Source organism: Coregonus clupeaformis, unplaced genomic scaffold, assembly GCF_020615455.1.
Source record: "Coregonus clupeaformis isolate EN_2021a unplaced genomic scaffold, ASM2061545v1 scaf0136, whole genome shotgun sequence".
NCBI lineage: Eukaryota > Metazoa > Chordata > Actinopteri > Salmoniformes > Salmonidae > Coregonus > Coregonus clupeaformis.
The window spans coordinates 557,501-571,580 of NW_025533591.1; the positions used below are offsets into that span (position 1 = coordinate 557,501).

The following is a 14,080-nucleotide window of genomic DNA, read 5'->3' on the forward strand; positions in this document are numbered from 1 at the left end:
CAGGCCAAACGGGTGGGCGACAGCAACCTCCGTGCTGGACTCATCCCCTCCAAACTCTTCCAGGAGAGGTGAGACTATAGGCAGAGAGGTCCATGGACAGTTGTTAGCTCATAGCTCAGAGAAGAGTCTAAATATGAAAAGGACCAGATCAAGCCTAGTAGTTTCCTAAACCAGTATGATACTATATGTACTGTATTATATTATGCATATACTGTATGACTCTTATATTATGTACAGTATGTGGACTGAATTGCTTTCAAAACAGTGCAGATATCGCCATAGAGCTGTCTCTATCTGTCCCATATTCATGTGCTCCACTTTGAGGGGTCAAATGTGTTTTTAAATCAAGTATCAGAGCAGCATGGATCTTAACACATGGGTCTCAACATAGGCTTGAATGGGAACTCTCAATTATGTCAGTCATAATCCCTCAATAGGATGAATATGTAAATGTCTGGGGGTGCTCTGCAGTGGGGGTATAAACACACCCAAGCCCCAACCCCAACACACTGCCCACTCTGTATTCATCTTAGCTAAGCTGGGGGAGCGATACCAGGGCAGCCTCATTGCGGACACACACACTCAAACACGTACACTGTGTTGGATTAATCATGGTGGCTGAAATACAGAAAGGGAACCTCAGCCAAGCCATGGGTTTAATCTCTCATACTGGCTTTGCTCCTTTCACTGATAACACATATGAGGCAGGGGTCAGTGTTATATCCTGTCTCTCTCATGTTCTAATCTTCTCTTTCAATCTCTTTGCCTCCCTCCTTCACTGCCTCTCTTCCTCCTATCTCTGTGTATCTCTCTGACACTGCCATGGTCTACACCCCCCTCTTATTTCTTCTCTCTTTCTTTCCTCCTCTTTACATTTTCTCAGACGGCTGGCCTACCGGATCAAAATGAGCACACTTCCGAACCCTAAATCCCCTAAAAATCCTACCTGTAAGTTTCCACAAAAAGATACTATCTAGAACCTTAAAGGGTTCTTCGCCCTTTGAAGAACCCTTTATGGTTGCAGGTAGAACCCTTTTGGTTCCAGGTAGAACCCTTTTGGGTTCCATGAAGAACCATTTCTACAGAGGGTTCTACATGGAAACCAGAAGGGTTCTACCTGGAACCAAAAAGGGTTCTACCTGGAACCAAAAAGGGTTCTACCTGGAACCAAAAAGGGTTCTCCTATGGAGACAGCCGAAGAACTCTTTTGGAACCCTTTTTCTAAGAGTGTACAGATATACAGATACATGTTCGCTGTTGTACCCAATATCAAACTGACGCTCAAGGATATCTTTTGAAGTATAACTTCTTTGTCAGTGATGGTTCATATTAGATAGATGTGTTTATGTTGACGTTTATTTACCTTTTTTGCTGGTAATTGGCGTCATCTGGAGTCTTACTTTTCACTGTTTATTCTCTGCTGTCATGAGGATGTGTTTTGAAAAGGGACGAGAGAGAGAGAGGGAGGGACAAATAGAAAAAAGAGCGAGAGAGGGCTTTGGGAGGGGGGAGAAGAGAGGGAGGGATCACATAGATATGAATTAATCTCTTTCATGTCTGGTCCATCTGGCCGGTGAGCACACAGTGTATCTCTGTAGTGAGAGACAGACAACAGAATAGAACCAATTAACAGGATGAGTGTGTAACGATGTCCATTTTGTCCACACTGCTCTGTGTTGTGGGGTAATATTATTGGGTATGTCTGAATAGAAGTGGCCAGGTGAGTGTTTAATACGAGCGTGGCGCTTCGTGGTCCATAATCCGCAGGCGATCCGATTAGGTCTGAGCCCCAGGGAGACAACAAGAGCTTAGCAATATGTCAGCTAGCCCGGCTACACCATGGAGACCTATGTCTGTGTGGACTCTCTTCTTCTCTCCTTCTCTCAATCTCCCTACCTCTCTCTCTCTACCTCTCTCTCTTTCTCTCTCTCTTTCCCTCTCTATTTGATTAATGCCCATGCCACTTGTGAAGCTCCTGAGGTTGCCTTTTTAATGTGGGTCAGAGGCTCGACCCCGCGATGACGTCACAGAACAGAGACTGAGACTGAGACAGTTTGTGCATTTTAAAATCTATAATTCCCATCTCTCTCTCTCTCTCTCTCTCACTCATTTTTCTCTCATTCTCCATCAACTTGCCTGCTAGAAAAATGATATTTTAAAGTTTGTGAATATCAGACAAAGAATTTGAGAGAGGAGATAACACCAATACCCGTTGCCCGTTGGGGTTTTTGTGTAACTGTTTGTCAAAGATTTCTCATCATCCTCCTTTCCCTCACTGCTTACCTCAGATGACCAGGGATGTGACAAAGGTGGGTATACTGGTACAGAGATGTCTGCAATCCTCTCTCTCTTCTCTCTCTCTCTCTCTCTCTCTCTCTCTCTCTCTCTTCTCTCTCTCTCTCTCTCTCAGTTTCTCTCCCTCACTCACACATCACCGTGATCAGGGAATGAGGGCAGTGTGCCACAAGTTTTATTGCCACCGTCAGAGATTAGACAGGACATGGACATGCAGAGAATACTAATAACCATCCACAATCAGGCATAATCAGATACATGGACATGTGGTGACAGTTTATACTCTATTACTCTTGGGGCGGCAGGTAGCTTAGTGGTTAAGAGCATTGTGCCAGTAACCGAAAGGTTGCTGGTTCTAATCCCCGAGCCTACTAGTTGAAAAATCTGTTGATGTGCCCTTGAGCAAGGCACTTAACCCAAATTGCTCTGGATAAGAGCGTCTGCTAAAATGTACTCATAACTTCAATTTGAGTTCCGTGTTTTGTAACTCCTTGGTATGACTATGAGAGGACGCTTACTGTCTGCTTGCAGGATCCTGCTAGAAGGTATTATAGTAGAGGCATCAAAGCTCTCAGCCCTCTCTCTTTCTTTTGGTGTGTGCATGTGGATTTGTGTCTGTGTCTGTGTGTGTGTGTCTGTGTGTGTGTCTGTGTGTGTGTGTGTGTCTGTGTGTGTATGTGTGTGTCCCTGTGCTGCGGGGGTAGATGAGATCCCATGGGTCCTGTACTGCTCTGCTTCCAGCTTAAATCCTCCCCCACTGTAGGCAGCCTACGAGACCAGAATAGAGATTCACCCCGATTGCAGTGTGTGTGTGTGTGTGTGTGTGTGTGTGTGTGTGAGTACATGCATGCATTCTAATAACAAACTGGACACACTCCAAAAAATCGTACTTTTCAAGATTATTTTAAGCATCTTAACTCAAAATGTTCTGGTGTGCGCCCCAACCTTCATAAGGTATTCACTTTCTAAGTCGTGGACCAGCACCCACCCTACCTTATAAGAACATTACATAAAGCATATTATGGCAATGCTGAAAGAGCCCATACTTCGAGAGCCCATACCTTATTGTATGTGTGTAATGCTATGGCAGGCCTGCAGACTGTAAAGCACAGCCAAGCAAATATAGCAAGGACCCACCCTCTCCATCATCATCATCAGCTTCTATTATTTTATTCTTCTCCTCTGTAGTTCATCTTCTTCTGTCTACTGCAGTTTGTTATCCTCTTCATCTCCTCACTCATCTACTGTGTCTTGGCTACCTGTTCTTCTCCTTGCAAGGGATTTCTCTTTCTTCCTCTCCCTTCTCTGCTGTCCTCTTTTCTACTTGCCCAATTTTTCTCTGTCAGCAATTTTCTAATCGGTATCTCTGAGTTGTGAATATACCATCGTCGGCACTTTTGTTGCATATCCAGAGTTTCAGAGAATCAGATATTGAAATTGATCTTGTTTTTTGCTTAGTTTAATATTGAATTCAGCAGTTCTAGAGTTGTGAATTGCACACATTTTTGTATGCTAGCTACCATAGCTTTGTGAGCTGTCCATTTCACAAAGCAATGTGTGTGGGCCAGGGAGGCCCAGTTCCCTTTTCCAGTCGAGTGCCTCCAGAAGTGCCCCTGTACTCTCAGAGCAGAAGTGCTTGGTATGTCTGTGTGGTGTCTGTCAAACCTCTCCCATCATGGCTGCCACAGTGGCTGCAGGCTCTGGCTGAGGTCATGCTGCAACCTCCCTATCCTGACCTGCTGGCTTAGTGTCCTACCCTGTGCCCACACCTCTGCCCACCGCCAACCTGCCTGACCCTGCCTGCCCTGCTTCAGAGCCCGCAGCCCCCCCTCCCCTCTGTAGCCCCCCCTCCCCACCCCTCTGATCCTTCCTCCAGGTTACTTACCCTCTGCTCATCCCCCGCCCCCCTCTTCTCCCTGCTTGCCTCCCTACAGAGGACTGTGACTGTGAGGGCTATTTCAATGGACAGTACATAGGTGAGAGCCTGCACGTCTTCCTCCATCTGCCACCTAGACCTCTATTGCTGTCTGATGTCTGTGTGTCTGCCAGGACCTTGCTGTGTGCTGCTGGCTAACTGAAATGCAGCTTTGGGTTGGGGAATGTATGGATGTCCTGAGGGTGGGACTGGCTGGGGTTGGGGGGTCCGTGTGGGAAGTGATGAAGAAGGGAGGAGAGAGGTGGAGAGAGAGGTGGTGGGGAGAGACAATGCTGAGAGGAGATGGAACTGACCCTAGTTCATTTGATAGGGAAGACTAGTATTAAAGGAGAGAACGTGAGTTCCAGCACCAGTTTTCCCAGCTAAATATCAGAGAGGGAGGGCAAAAGAGGGGAGTTTAGTTTCTCACTCCTTCAGGTGTCGATAACAAATTGGTCTCATTACATAATTAGTGTAATGAGAAAAGTGCTGAAGAGGGTGCGATAGAGAGCGAATACCAGACTTGAAACTGTTTTATCTCCAGTAGATATTGAGACATGGCTGCTATGCCTCTCTGTCAGAGTATTAACACATCTTAGGATCATTATCAGTTCCCCAGACACCAGAGTAGCAGTCATTTCAGGGCATTCAAAAATGTTACTACTTGCTAATGAGCGTTATCAATTGGATTTAACCCTCAAGCTACCGACTGTGGGAATACAGTTTGCATCCAGACTGAAATTGCATTGGCATTGGTCCTCTGTAGCTCAGCTGGTAGAGCACGGCGCTTGTAACGCCAAGGTAGTGGGTTCGATCCCCGGGACCACCCATACACAAAAAAATTAAAAATAATGTATGCACGCATGACTGTAAGTCGCTTTGAATAAAAGCGTCTGCTAAATGGCATATTATTATTATAAAGCTTTTCCCGTAATCCTCAGCCCCCTGCTACCCTCCCACTGGCCTCCCCTCCTTCCACTGGCCTCCCCTCGACTCCTTCACCCCTACATGAACTTGAGGCCCCTCCCCCCCCATACCCCAGAAACAGTTGGAATGAAAGACAGAGCACATGGAGGGATCTGAACACAGCTGACAGTTTAAAAAAAATAAAAAAACAGCCCTCCCATGGCAAGAAGACCAACTGTATTATTCTACACCTCATTTGGGTGCCACTGCCACCTTCGTAATGACACAGAATACTGACATTACTCCTTGTATTTGGAGATTAAACCCAGCACCCTTGCCCTGCTGCAAACTAAGTAGTGTTTGGATCCTCCTGAGACTCCCCTCTTGCCTCTGCCTCTGCTGCTGCTATGGCTGGTGCACCCCTCCTACCCTCACCCCCACGAGGGCCCTGCTGCGTTGGACGCATTGCACACTCAACCAACCAGGCACGTTTTGCTGCTTGTTTCACCCTGTGTGGAGACTGAGGCGCGAGGCTGGGTTGTGTGACGCTCTAACGCCAGTTATAGTCTCTCCTAAGTGTAAAGCAGTGGCGCCCTCCTGTGGCCAGGTGTTTTCCTGGGAATTTTATTCAGGTACTGTTACCGGCTTGTTCCCTCAGGTATTCCCACTGTGCGCTGGCAGGGGGGATGGGCACCCTTGGGCCTGGAGACACTGTGCGTGTGTGCGTGTGTGCGTGTGTGTGTGTGCATGTGTGTGCGTGCGTGTGTGTGCGTGTGTGTGCGTGTGTGTGCGTGTGTGTGTGTGTGTGTGTGTGTGTGTGTGTGTGTGTGTGTGTGTGTGTGTGTGTGTGTGTGCACGTGCGTGTGTGTGTGTCACTCCCACTACACTGTGATCTCCAGAGTTAGGCTGCCCTATCCCTCCTGGTCCACTCCTGTAGCCCTGTGTCAAGCAGCATGCCTCCTTTGTACTGTACACTGTTACATGTGTTACAAATGAGACCATTGTTCTTCCAATTCTATGAATGCTAATTTACCTTGGCATGGCAAGAAGCTCTCTCCATTATCATTACTGTAGTATTATTTGTTGTTCATTGAGTGAAGCCAAGTCTCCTTTAAAAAGAGAAAGGAGAGGCATGAGCTTGATAGTAATAGCAGAAGTCTGTTTGCTTCACTCTCAGTCCCAGAGCTTATTTCTCACTGTGAAAGTGGAGTTGCCAAACCCCTTGTCAGATATTAGCTGCATGTGGTTGATATTTGTTGGACACAATTGTAAATGAGCAGATTCAGCCAATATCTCACAATGCTGCTGGCAGCCCATTTACCTTGGAGATAAGCACGGGTCAGGCTGTCAAACCTATAGTATCACTCACTGACTAATGACGGATCACAGCTTACCGCTAGTATTTTAATGGTCACATGGTTCACTGGGGTTTTAATGCATGATTATTGAGGGTTGCACTTTCTTTGTTATTCTATAACCAACTTCTAATAATCCAACAAATAATAATGTTATGGTTATGTTGGTGTTTGATTTGCATGATAACCTTATATGATGTCCTGATATGACATGACACTGGTATTGTACATTTTAAATGTTTGTCAGCAACACTAATTGCCAATTTAGAACAACTACAAGCGCTATCTAAAATGCCTTAGAGAATACAGTTGTAATTATGTAGAATGAGCATGTTTTAGACAGTGTATCAAATCACTTAAGTGGATGATCATATATGACCTTTTGAACCTGTGCCTCCCTGCCTCATCTTTCTCTGCCTGCCCCTCCCACCTGCCTGTCCTGCCGTAGCCGGTCTGAGGAGGAGTTTCCGTCTGAGCCGAAAGGACCGGTCAGGATCCCTCGGAGGAGGGGCCACTCCCGACCCCACCGACCCAGACTTCGCTACCTACGAGGAGGTGACCCGCTACCAGCACAGGCCCAATGAGAGACCCCGCCTGGTGGTCCTGATAGGTAAGACAACAGGTTCAGAATGACAATGGCAGTGTGGAGTCATTCTACTGTGATGATACTGCCATCTAGTGGCCAATACTACAAACAGCAACTTCCTCTAGTTGTGTGGTGGCCTTGTGACAACAGCCTGATCTCCAGATAGCTCATATTCTGATGACCAACTTAGTTGTGTGGGCCTTTGAAGTCTTATCTATGGTACTTGTATGTCTAATGCTATTTATGTTTCTGATAAGTTAATAAATCAAAGTGCACAACAAATGGCACATCCAGTAACTAATCAGTGGACTTAACTTGATGTTGATGCAGATTTTTTTTCAGCAAATATTGATTATTTGTCCCTGATAATTCTGTTGAAATAACTCTGTGCCACTCCCTCTCTCTACTCTCTCTCTTTCTCTTTTTCTGTCTCTCTCTCTCTCTCTCACTTTCTTTCTTTCTTTCTCTCTCATTCTCTCTCTCACTCTCACTCACACAAAGGTTCCCTTGGAGCTCGTATCAATGAGCTGAAACAGAAGGTGATAGCAGAGAACCCACATCGCTATGCTGTGGCCGTACCACGTGAGTTACACCTTCTAAACCTCACCCTCTTCTTTCTACACTGATGGCGATACCCTCTAACACCCTAGTAAAGAACTGCTACGCCAGTAAAACAATCACAGCTTTCCCAATTTCCACTATCACTCGTGTATCCAGATACCACCAGGCCCAAGAAGCCTCATGAGAAGGAGGGGGTGGAGTACCACTTTGTCACCAAACAGGCGTTTGATGCAGACGCTCTGAGCAACAAGTGAGTTCTCTTTGATACTATATGGCTGATCTGTAGGGCCATAATGTCCATCTCTATAGTACTCTGCTTTGTTTTGTCTGTTTTGTGCTTAGTTGTGTCCTGTGTGTCCAGGTTCATAGAGCATGGAGAGTACAAGGAGAACCAGTATGGTACCAGTATAGAGGCCATCCGCTCTGTACAGGCCAAGAACAAGATGTGCCTAGTGGACGTTCAGCCAGAGGTAGGGCCAAGGCACATCCTCTGCAGTGAAGCAAATCCCATTCTGTCATAATGCACTGTACAATATAACCACGGCTATCACATGGAATCTGTGTCACACCCTATTCTGTGACGGCCCCTGATGTTTCTCCTGTGGTCTCTTGGTGAGAGTAATTTCTGTTTCAGTCAGGCAGGCTGCCATATTATCTTGTGTCGCAGTTATCCGTAGTATCTCTGACATCTCAAGAGGACATTTCTCTGATAGTATCTGTTCTCTAAACCCGGTGTACTCTGTGACAATCAGAGCAGACTGTGTGATATTGTGTCAGACTGTGAGTGTGAAATTGTGTCTGACTGTGTCCTGGCCCCTCAGGCTCTGAAGACACTGCGGACATCTGAGTTCAAACCCTATGTCATCTTCGTCAAGCCGCGCGTCCCGGAGAGCAGATGCCGTCGTAGTGCTGCCACCTCACCAGCAGGGGGAGACCATGGGCGAGTGACGGTGAGACCTGCTGTCTCTTTTTATTATAGTGAGCTGAGTCTGAAATGTGCTCATATGAATGTATCAATGAGTTATTTAACCTTTTTTCTGTTTCTCAATCTTTTATTTAGCGTGGCATTCTTTCTCCTTTCCTCTTTTCTCCTCTGTCTCTCTCCCTCCTCGGGTGTTCTCTCTACCTTCCCTTTCTGATTACACCTTTATATCCTCACTCACTCTTCCTGCTTCTTCCTCATTTTCATGTCAATCTGTCTGTCTGTCTGTCTGATTCTCCTCTGTCTCTGTCTGTCTGTGTGTCTGTCTGAATGACTCTCCCCTGTCTGTCGGTCTGTCCCTGTCAGGATGAGGACCTGCAGGAAATGCGTCAGTCGGCGCAGCAGATGGACCAGCAGTACGGCCACCTGGTCGACCGGGTCCTAATCAAGGAGGACTCAGCCAGCGCCTGCACAGAACTACGAGGCATTCTGGAGCGGCTGGAGCGTGAGACCTTCTGGGTGCCCCTCTGTTGGGTCCGGAACTAACCCCCCTCTCCCCAACCACCACCCTCAAGAGGGGGGATCACAGCCCCCCAGCCCTTCCTCCAGCAGGACCCCTACCCTACCCCCTCCCCTTCAGCCCTTTCCTGATCTCCTGGACCCCTTCCCCGTGGCTCCATGGGCCAGCATGTGGGGTGTGGAGGATACTGCCCCAAACCCTGGCCTGATACCTGATGCTGGGCCAGCCTCACTGGCACTAGGGGAGAAGGGCATGCGGCAAACCCTTTGGAACATATCTGTGTTTGGGATGTTCAGAGGGAAAGACTGTTGTCCTGGCTAAAAACCTGGCTGACTCCACACACACACACACATATACAGTACATGCAATCCATTGTTCAAATTAATATGTTTTTCATATATTCATTCAAGTTTTTTTTTTATTATTTACGTCAGCCAGTCAGCCAGTCAGCCAGTCAGTCAGTCAGTCAGTCAGTCAGTCAGCCAGTCAGCCAGTCAGCCAGTCAGTCAGTCAGTCAGCCAGTCAGCCAGTCAGTCAGTCAGCCAGTCAGCCAGTCAGCCAGTCAGTCAGCCAGTCAGCCAGTCAGTCAGTCAGTCAGCCAGTCAGTCAGTCAGTCAGTCAGTCAGTCAGTCAGTCAGTCAGACATACAGACATCTTGCGGCTCCATGTGGAGTGTCATCTGTAGCTTTCTTTAGCCCACAGTGTCTAGTACTTGAATTTCCTCTTAATATAATAATATATGCCATTTAGCACACGCTTTTATCCAAAGCGACTTACAGTCAAAAAACGTGTATAAGAATACTGCAGGAAATCCTACAGATCACTTACGCAATTCCTTCACAAAGACAACATGACTGTTTTGTAAGGTTTCCTCACTTACAGTGCTTCCTCACCTATTTCCTCTGCTCGTTGATACAATGCATTCTGAGTGAAGCCTATCCATTGTTATTATAATGTTATTGAAATGTTATCTAAAAGCCAATCCACCTGCTTCCATTATACCTGGACAATGAGTAGAAATACATACATAGTATTATTAACCAACACACTCTGTCAATAGTACAGTAGTATAGATGTAATGGTACAGAAATATGGAATGTGAAATATAGTATTATTTTATAAAGCTTTATTTGATCAATTATTTTATGATTTGGACGTGTTTTTAGGAAGTGCACGACAGCTTAGTTATTTAATCTCAGATGTAAATATTGTACATGCAAATCCTACCGTGCCAACGAACGATCTCGTAGCACTTCAGTGCAACCTGTTGAACTTTGACCCTAAGTGTCTAATCAACAGTAGTGTGAATTACTTCAGTTCTGGGACTCTGGATGTGTGGATGTCATGTACACACAAGTGCACTAAAACATGCTATGCTCCTTTTTGTGTACATAGGAATGCACCTTGTATAGCTGACATCAGACACGTTTAAGATGTAGGTGCAGTGTGGGTAATAGGGTAATAGGGTGTTGGGGGGTCTATCTTGGTAATCAGGGTCCTTGTTAAATTGTTCTGTATCAGTTTCTCTCTAGTTGAGGACACTGGTATTAGTGGGATATGGACTCATCCAAGTGTGATTGTGGGTTCAAGCCGTCATTATAAATACACACAGATGTGACGTGTTTCTTTGATGTTATCTTGGTGTTTACAGAAACAATGTTAAAAGCCATTTCAAGGTTACAAGGTAATACACAAGAAAAACCAATGACTCACGCTGGTGAAAGATAAGGGAGAAAATAACAGTTGTTACTTGACTAAAGCAATCAGAGAAGTTTTGTGAAACTCCACCTGTTCTCAATCTATATATCGGCTCTGTCGCTCTGAGCTACTGGTAATCTTTTAGTAGAGGCATTTTTAGTAGAGGCATCAAAAATGTGTGTGTGTGTGTGTGTGTGTGTGTAAAAACTTCAAGTCTTGTTTCGTTGTGGAGAACTGATAAACTATCAACAGGAGCTTCCAGATCCTCCTTTCCTCCAATTCTCATCCTGTTCTCTTTTTAACATGCAATGTGTTCTTGATCTTTTACTGTGCTATGTAAACCAAGAAACCCAGAATGTTGACTTTGTAATGTGACATGTATAAAGTGCCATAGTAAAACCAGATGAACCAAGTGCTACTTTGTGTATGTTTTGTTATAGTCAAATCCTGACAATTTTTAATTGGATGAACCTATTCTTTTGAGTTGGAGTAAAATGTTATTTTGTGTTGGGTTAGGGTTAAAACCCTAGCGTCAAGGCCACACCCCTGATGTTTCAGATGCGTTGCATATCAGTTGTACAAACCGAGTGTGAACCAGCCCACATGTTGAACTGAGAGACCAGAGTTGAGAGACCAGCAGCAGCAGAGGTTTGGGAGTCCTGACATGCATTCTGCATTTTAAAACATATTTAATACATATTTCCATTTGACACAGGAGTTGAAAATAAATGAAGCAACCGCATCATGGGAGGACAGAAATCAAGAAACGAGTCCTAAGGACCATGTAGTGTAAAACTTGGAGCTAATGTCAATGTCACTGGTTCTTCTGACAACAAACCAGTCCAAGAATTCAGTATGAAAATGGGGTAAAATGGGGATACGGTTTCGATAGCATGTCCAACATCAGTCCTTATACAGGGCCCTGAATCCTCCAAAGATGATCGATGTGCCTTTCTTGTCTTGTTCCAGCAGGATCCAAAAACATCTAAGATGACGATTGGTGCAACGTGGGACTAGAGACAGAAGATTGACAACACCCATAATTCTAAAATGGCCACCTCAGAAGACTCCTTTCAGGAGAGCCAGTCCCATCCCCATACAGTCGTGACCTCAGATAGCACATATGCACACTTACACACACATAAACAGACAGTATATCATATGTCACAAACATGCACGTACACCACAAACATACAGTATATACAAATATGCTCAAAAATCACATCTGTCTCATCAGCATCTTATCTTGACGATGTCCTGGACAAATCTTCATGTTACTTCAAGTTTAACTCCTGTCCACTGACAGAGTGGCTTACAGAGTATTGATGCATACTACAATATGAATGTGGTTGGGTGTTACTGGCTTGTGCTTATGAGTAAAAAAAAAAAAGCTGAATTCGGTGTTTATATTCTTTGTAAAATAAATAAATGCTAATTTCTGTAATTATATTATTTCTATAATAACTCAGGCCATGGGTTTGGTTTTGATAGTGTGTAATTTGCTAGAATGTATGTGTGTATGGTCAAAAGTTATGGGAAAAGTATGACTTTGTCAATGCATTGAATGTGTGTAGAAGTCACATATAACACATACTCATTTCCAGTAACAAAATATGAGTCTGATTTTCCACAAGGGTGGATAACCTTACTGATTTGACCAAGAAGAACACATTTTTCATAGCCAGGGCGAATGTGACGTCTGAACCCCAATATGGGCGGGACCTATCATGTGGCGTCAACCACTGATTAGTCTAAAACAGGGGTTCTTAAACTTTTTCAGCTCGGGACACAAATTAGAAATTGACAGTCCTGCCGTGACCCATATTGTCCTCCAACTTCCCAAATTAAGAAGAAATAGTGAGTGATTATAGATGTATTCTCCTAACTCGCGACCCACCTCTCACATGCCCACTTTGGGTTCCGAACTTGGTCTAAAATAAAGCCCTTTGACATGAGGAGCATGGAGCTTTCATTCTGTTATTTATCATGTGTCAGTGATAGACAACACACTGTCCCGCCCATCACAGGGTTCAAAGACTCACATCCAAACCGGAAGTACAGTACAAAAGTCTATGTGCAAATTCCAACTTTTTGCACAAAACTCCACTTAGCATCAATGCTATCATGATAATGTGAAAATTGGAGATGGTGCACCAGCACCAGATTCTAGTCGGGAGTATTTCTGTGGTCATTTAGCGCCATCTGGTGGTTATGTCTAGCTTGTGTTTAGCTTCCGTAGCTCCTGTTCCTTCTTGCGCTGCTTCTCTTTCTGGCGTTCCAGTTTGTCCAGGGCCTTGCGCTCCTTTTCCGCTGCTGCGTGAATGTCTTTGATCCGCCTTTTCAGTGCACTGCGGTCTGTCGAACTGTTCACTCCCAAACCCTGAGAATAAAATATAATAAAAGATCCCGCCGAATACAACAGGTGTAGACTTGACCGTGAAATGCTTAATTACGAGCCCTTTCCCAACAATGCAGTGTTAAAAAGGAAGAACATTTTGCTATAATAGTAACACAAATTAGTAACACAATAAAATAACAATGACAAGGCTATACAAGGAGCACTGGTAACGAGTCAATTTGCAGGGGTACGAGGTAGTTGAGGTAATTGAGGTAATGTACATGTAGGTAAGGGTAAAAGTAGCAGCAGCATATGTAAAGAGTGTGAAAGTGTGTGTGTGTGTGTGTGTGTGTGTGTGCCACAGGAGGTTGGTGGCATCTTAATTGGGGAGGACGGGCAAGTGGTAATGGCTCTAGCGGAATTGGTGGAATGGTATCAAATACATCAAACACATGGTTTCCATGTATTTGATGCCATTCTATTTGCTGTCCTCCCCTCAGCAGCCTCCAGTGGTGCAAATGGAATATAATATAACTATTGTACACACAGAGATTTGCCTTAGGCTTCAACTCCCAAGTAATGTAAACGGACGTTAGAAAAACAGACACACAACCCTTGATGAGTAGTTTGGGTGTTAGGCCTTGTACGTACACTGAACAAAAATATAAATGCAACATGTAAAGTGTTGGTCCCATGTTTCATGAGCTGAAATAAAATATCCCAGAAATTGTCCATACGCACAAAAAGCTTATTTCTCTCAAATTATGTGCACAAATGTGATTATATCCCTGTTAGTGAGCATTTCTCTTTGCCAAGATTAACCATCCATCTGACAGGCGTGGCATACCAAGAAGCTGATTAAACAGCATAATCATTGCATAGGTGCACCTTGTGCTGGGGACAATAAAAGGCCACTCTAACATGTGCAGTTTTGTCATACAACACAATGCAACAGATGGCTCAAGTTTTGAGGGAGTGTGCAAT

General features: G+C 44.8%; 2 protein-coding genes across 5 annotated transcripts in view; one reads left to right on the top strand and one right to left on the bottom strand.

Annotated features, from left to right (window-relative positions):
* Window positions 1–9,535, top strand: part of LOC121569489 (MAGUK p55 subfamily member 3) — a 53,157-nt gene extending 43,622 nt beyond the window's left edge. Inside the window, exons 10-20 of one of the 4 annotated variants that reach the window (XM_045213652.1) lie at window positions 1–68; window positions 884–948; window positions 2,289–2,309; window positions 4,230–4,271; window positions 5,602–5,748; window positions 6,920–7,081; window positions 7,559–7,639; window positions 7,775–7,868; window positions 7,980–8,088; window positions 8,440–8,568; window positions 8,907–9,535. The exon at window positions 1–68 is cut by the window's left edge and continues 129 nt beyond it. In XM_045213652.1, coding sequence (XP_045069587.1) covers window positions 1–68; window positions 884–948; window positions 2,289–2,309; window positions 4,230–4,271; window positions 5,602–5,748; window positions 6,920–7,081; window positions 7,559–7,639; window positions 7,775–7,868; window positions 7,980–8,088; window positions 8,440–8,568; window positions 8,907–9,086 — 1,098 coding nt within the window. In that variant the 3' untranslated portion in view covers window positions 9,087–9,535. The remainder of the gene's footprint in view (window positions 69–883; window positions 949–2,288; window positions 2,310–4,229; window positions 4,272–5,601; window positions 5,749–6,919; window positions 7,082–7,558; window positions 7,640–7,774; window positions 7,869–7,979; window positions 8,089–8,439; window positions 8,569–8,906) is intronic. The other 3 variants (XM_045213653.1, XM_045213654.1, XM_045213655.1) reach the window with 3 other exon arrangements.
* A 96-nt stretch (window positions 9,536–9,631) lies between these two features.
* Window positions 9,632–14,080, bottom strand: part of LOC121569488 (sterile alpha motif domain-containing protein 14-like) — a 40,760-nt gene continuing 36,311 nt past the window's right edge. Inside the window, exon 10 of the mRNA XM_041880480.2 lies at window positions 9,632–13,138. Coding sequence (XP_041736414.2) covers window positions 12,974–13,138 — 165 coding nt within the window. The 3' untranslated portion in view covers window positions 9,632–12,973. The remainder of the gene's footprint in view (window positions 13,139–14,080) is intronic.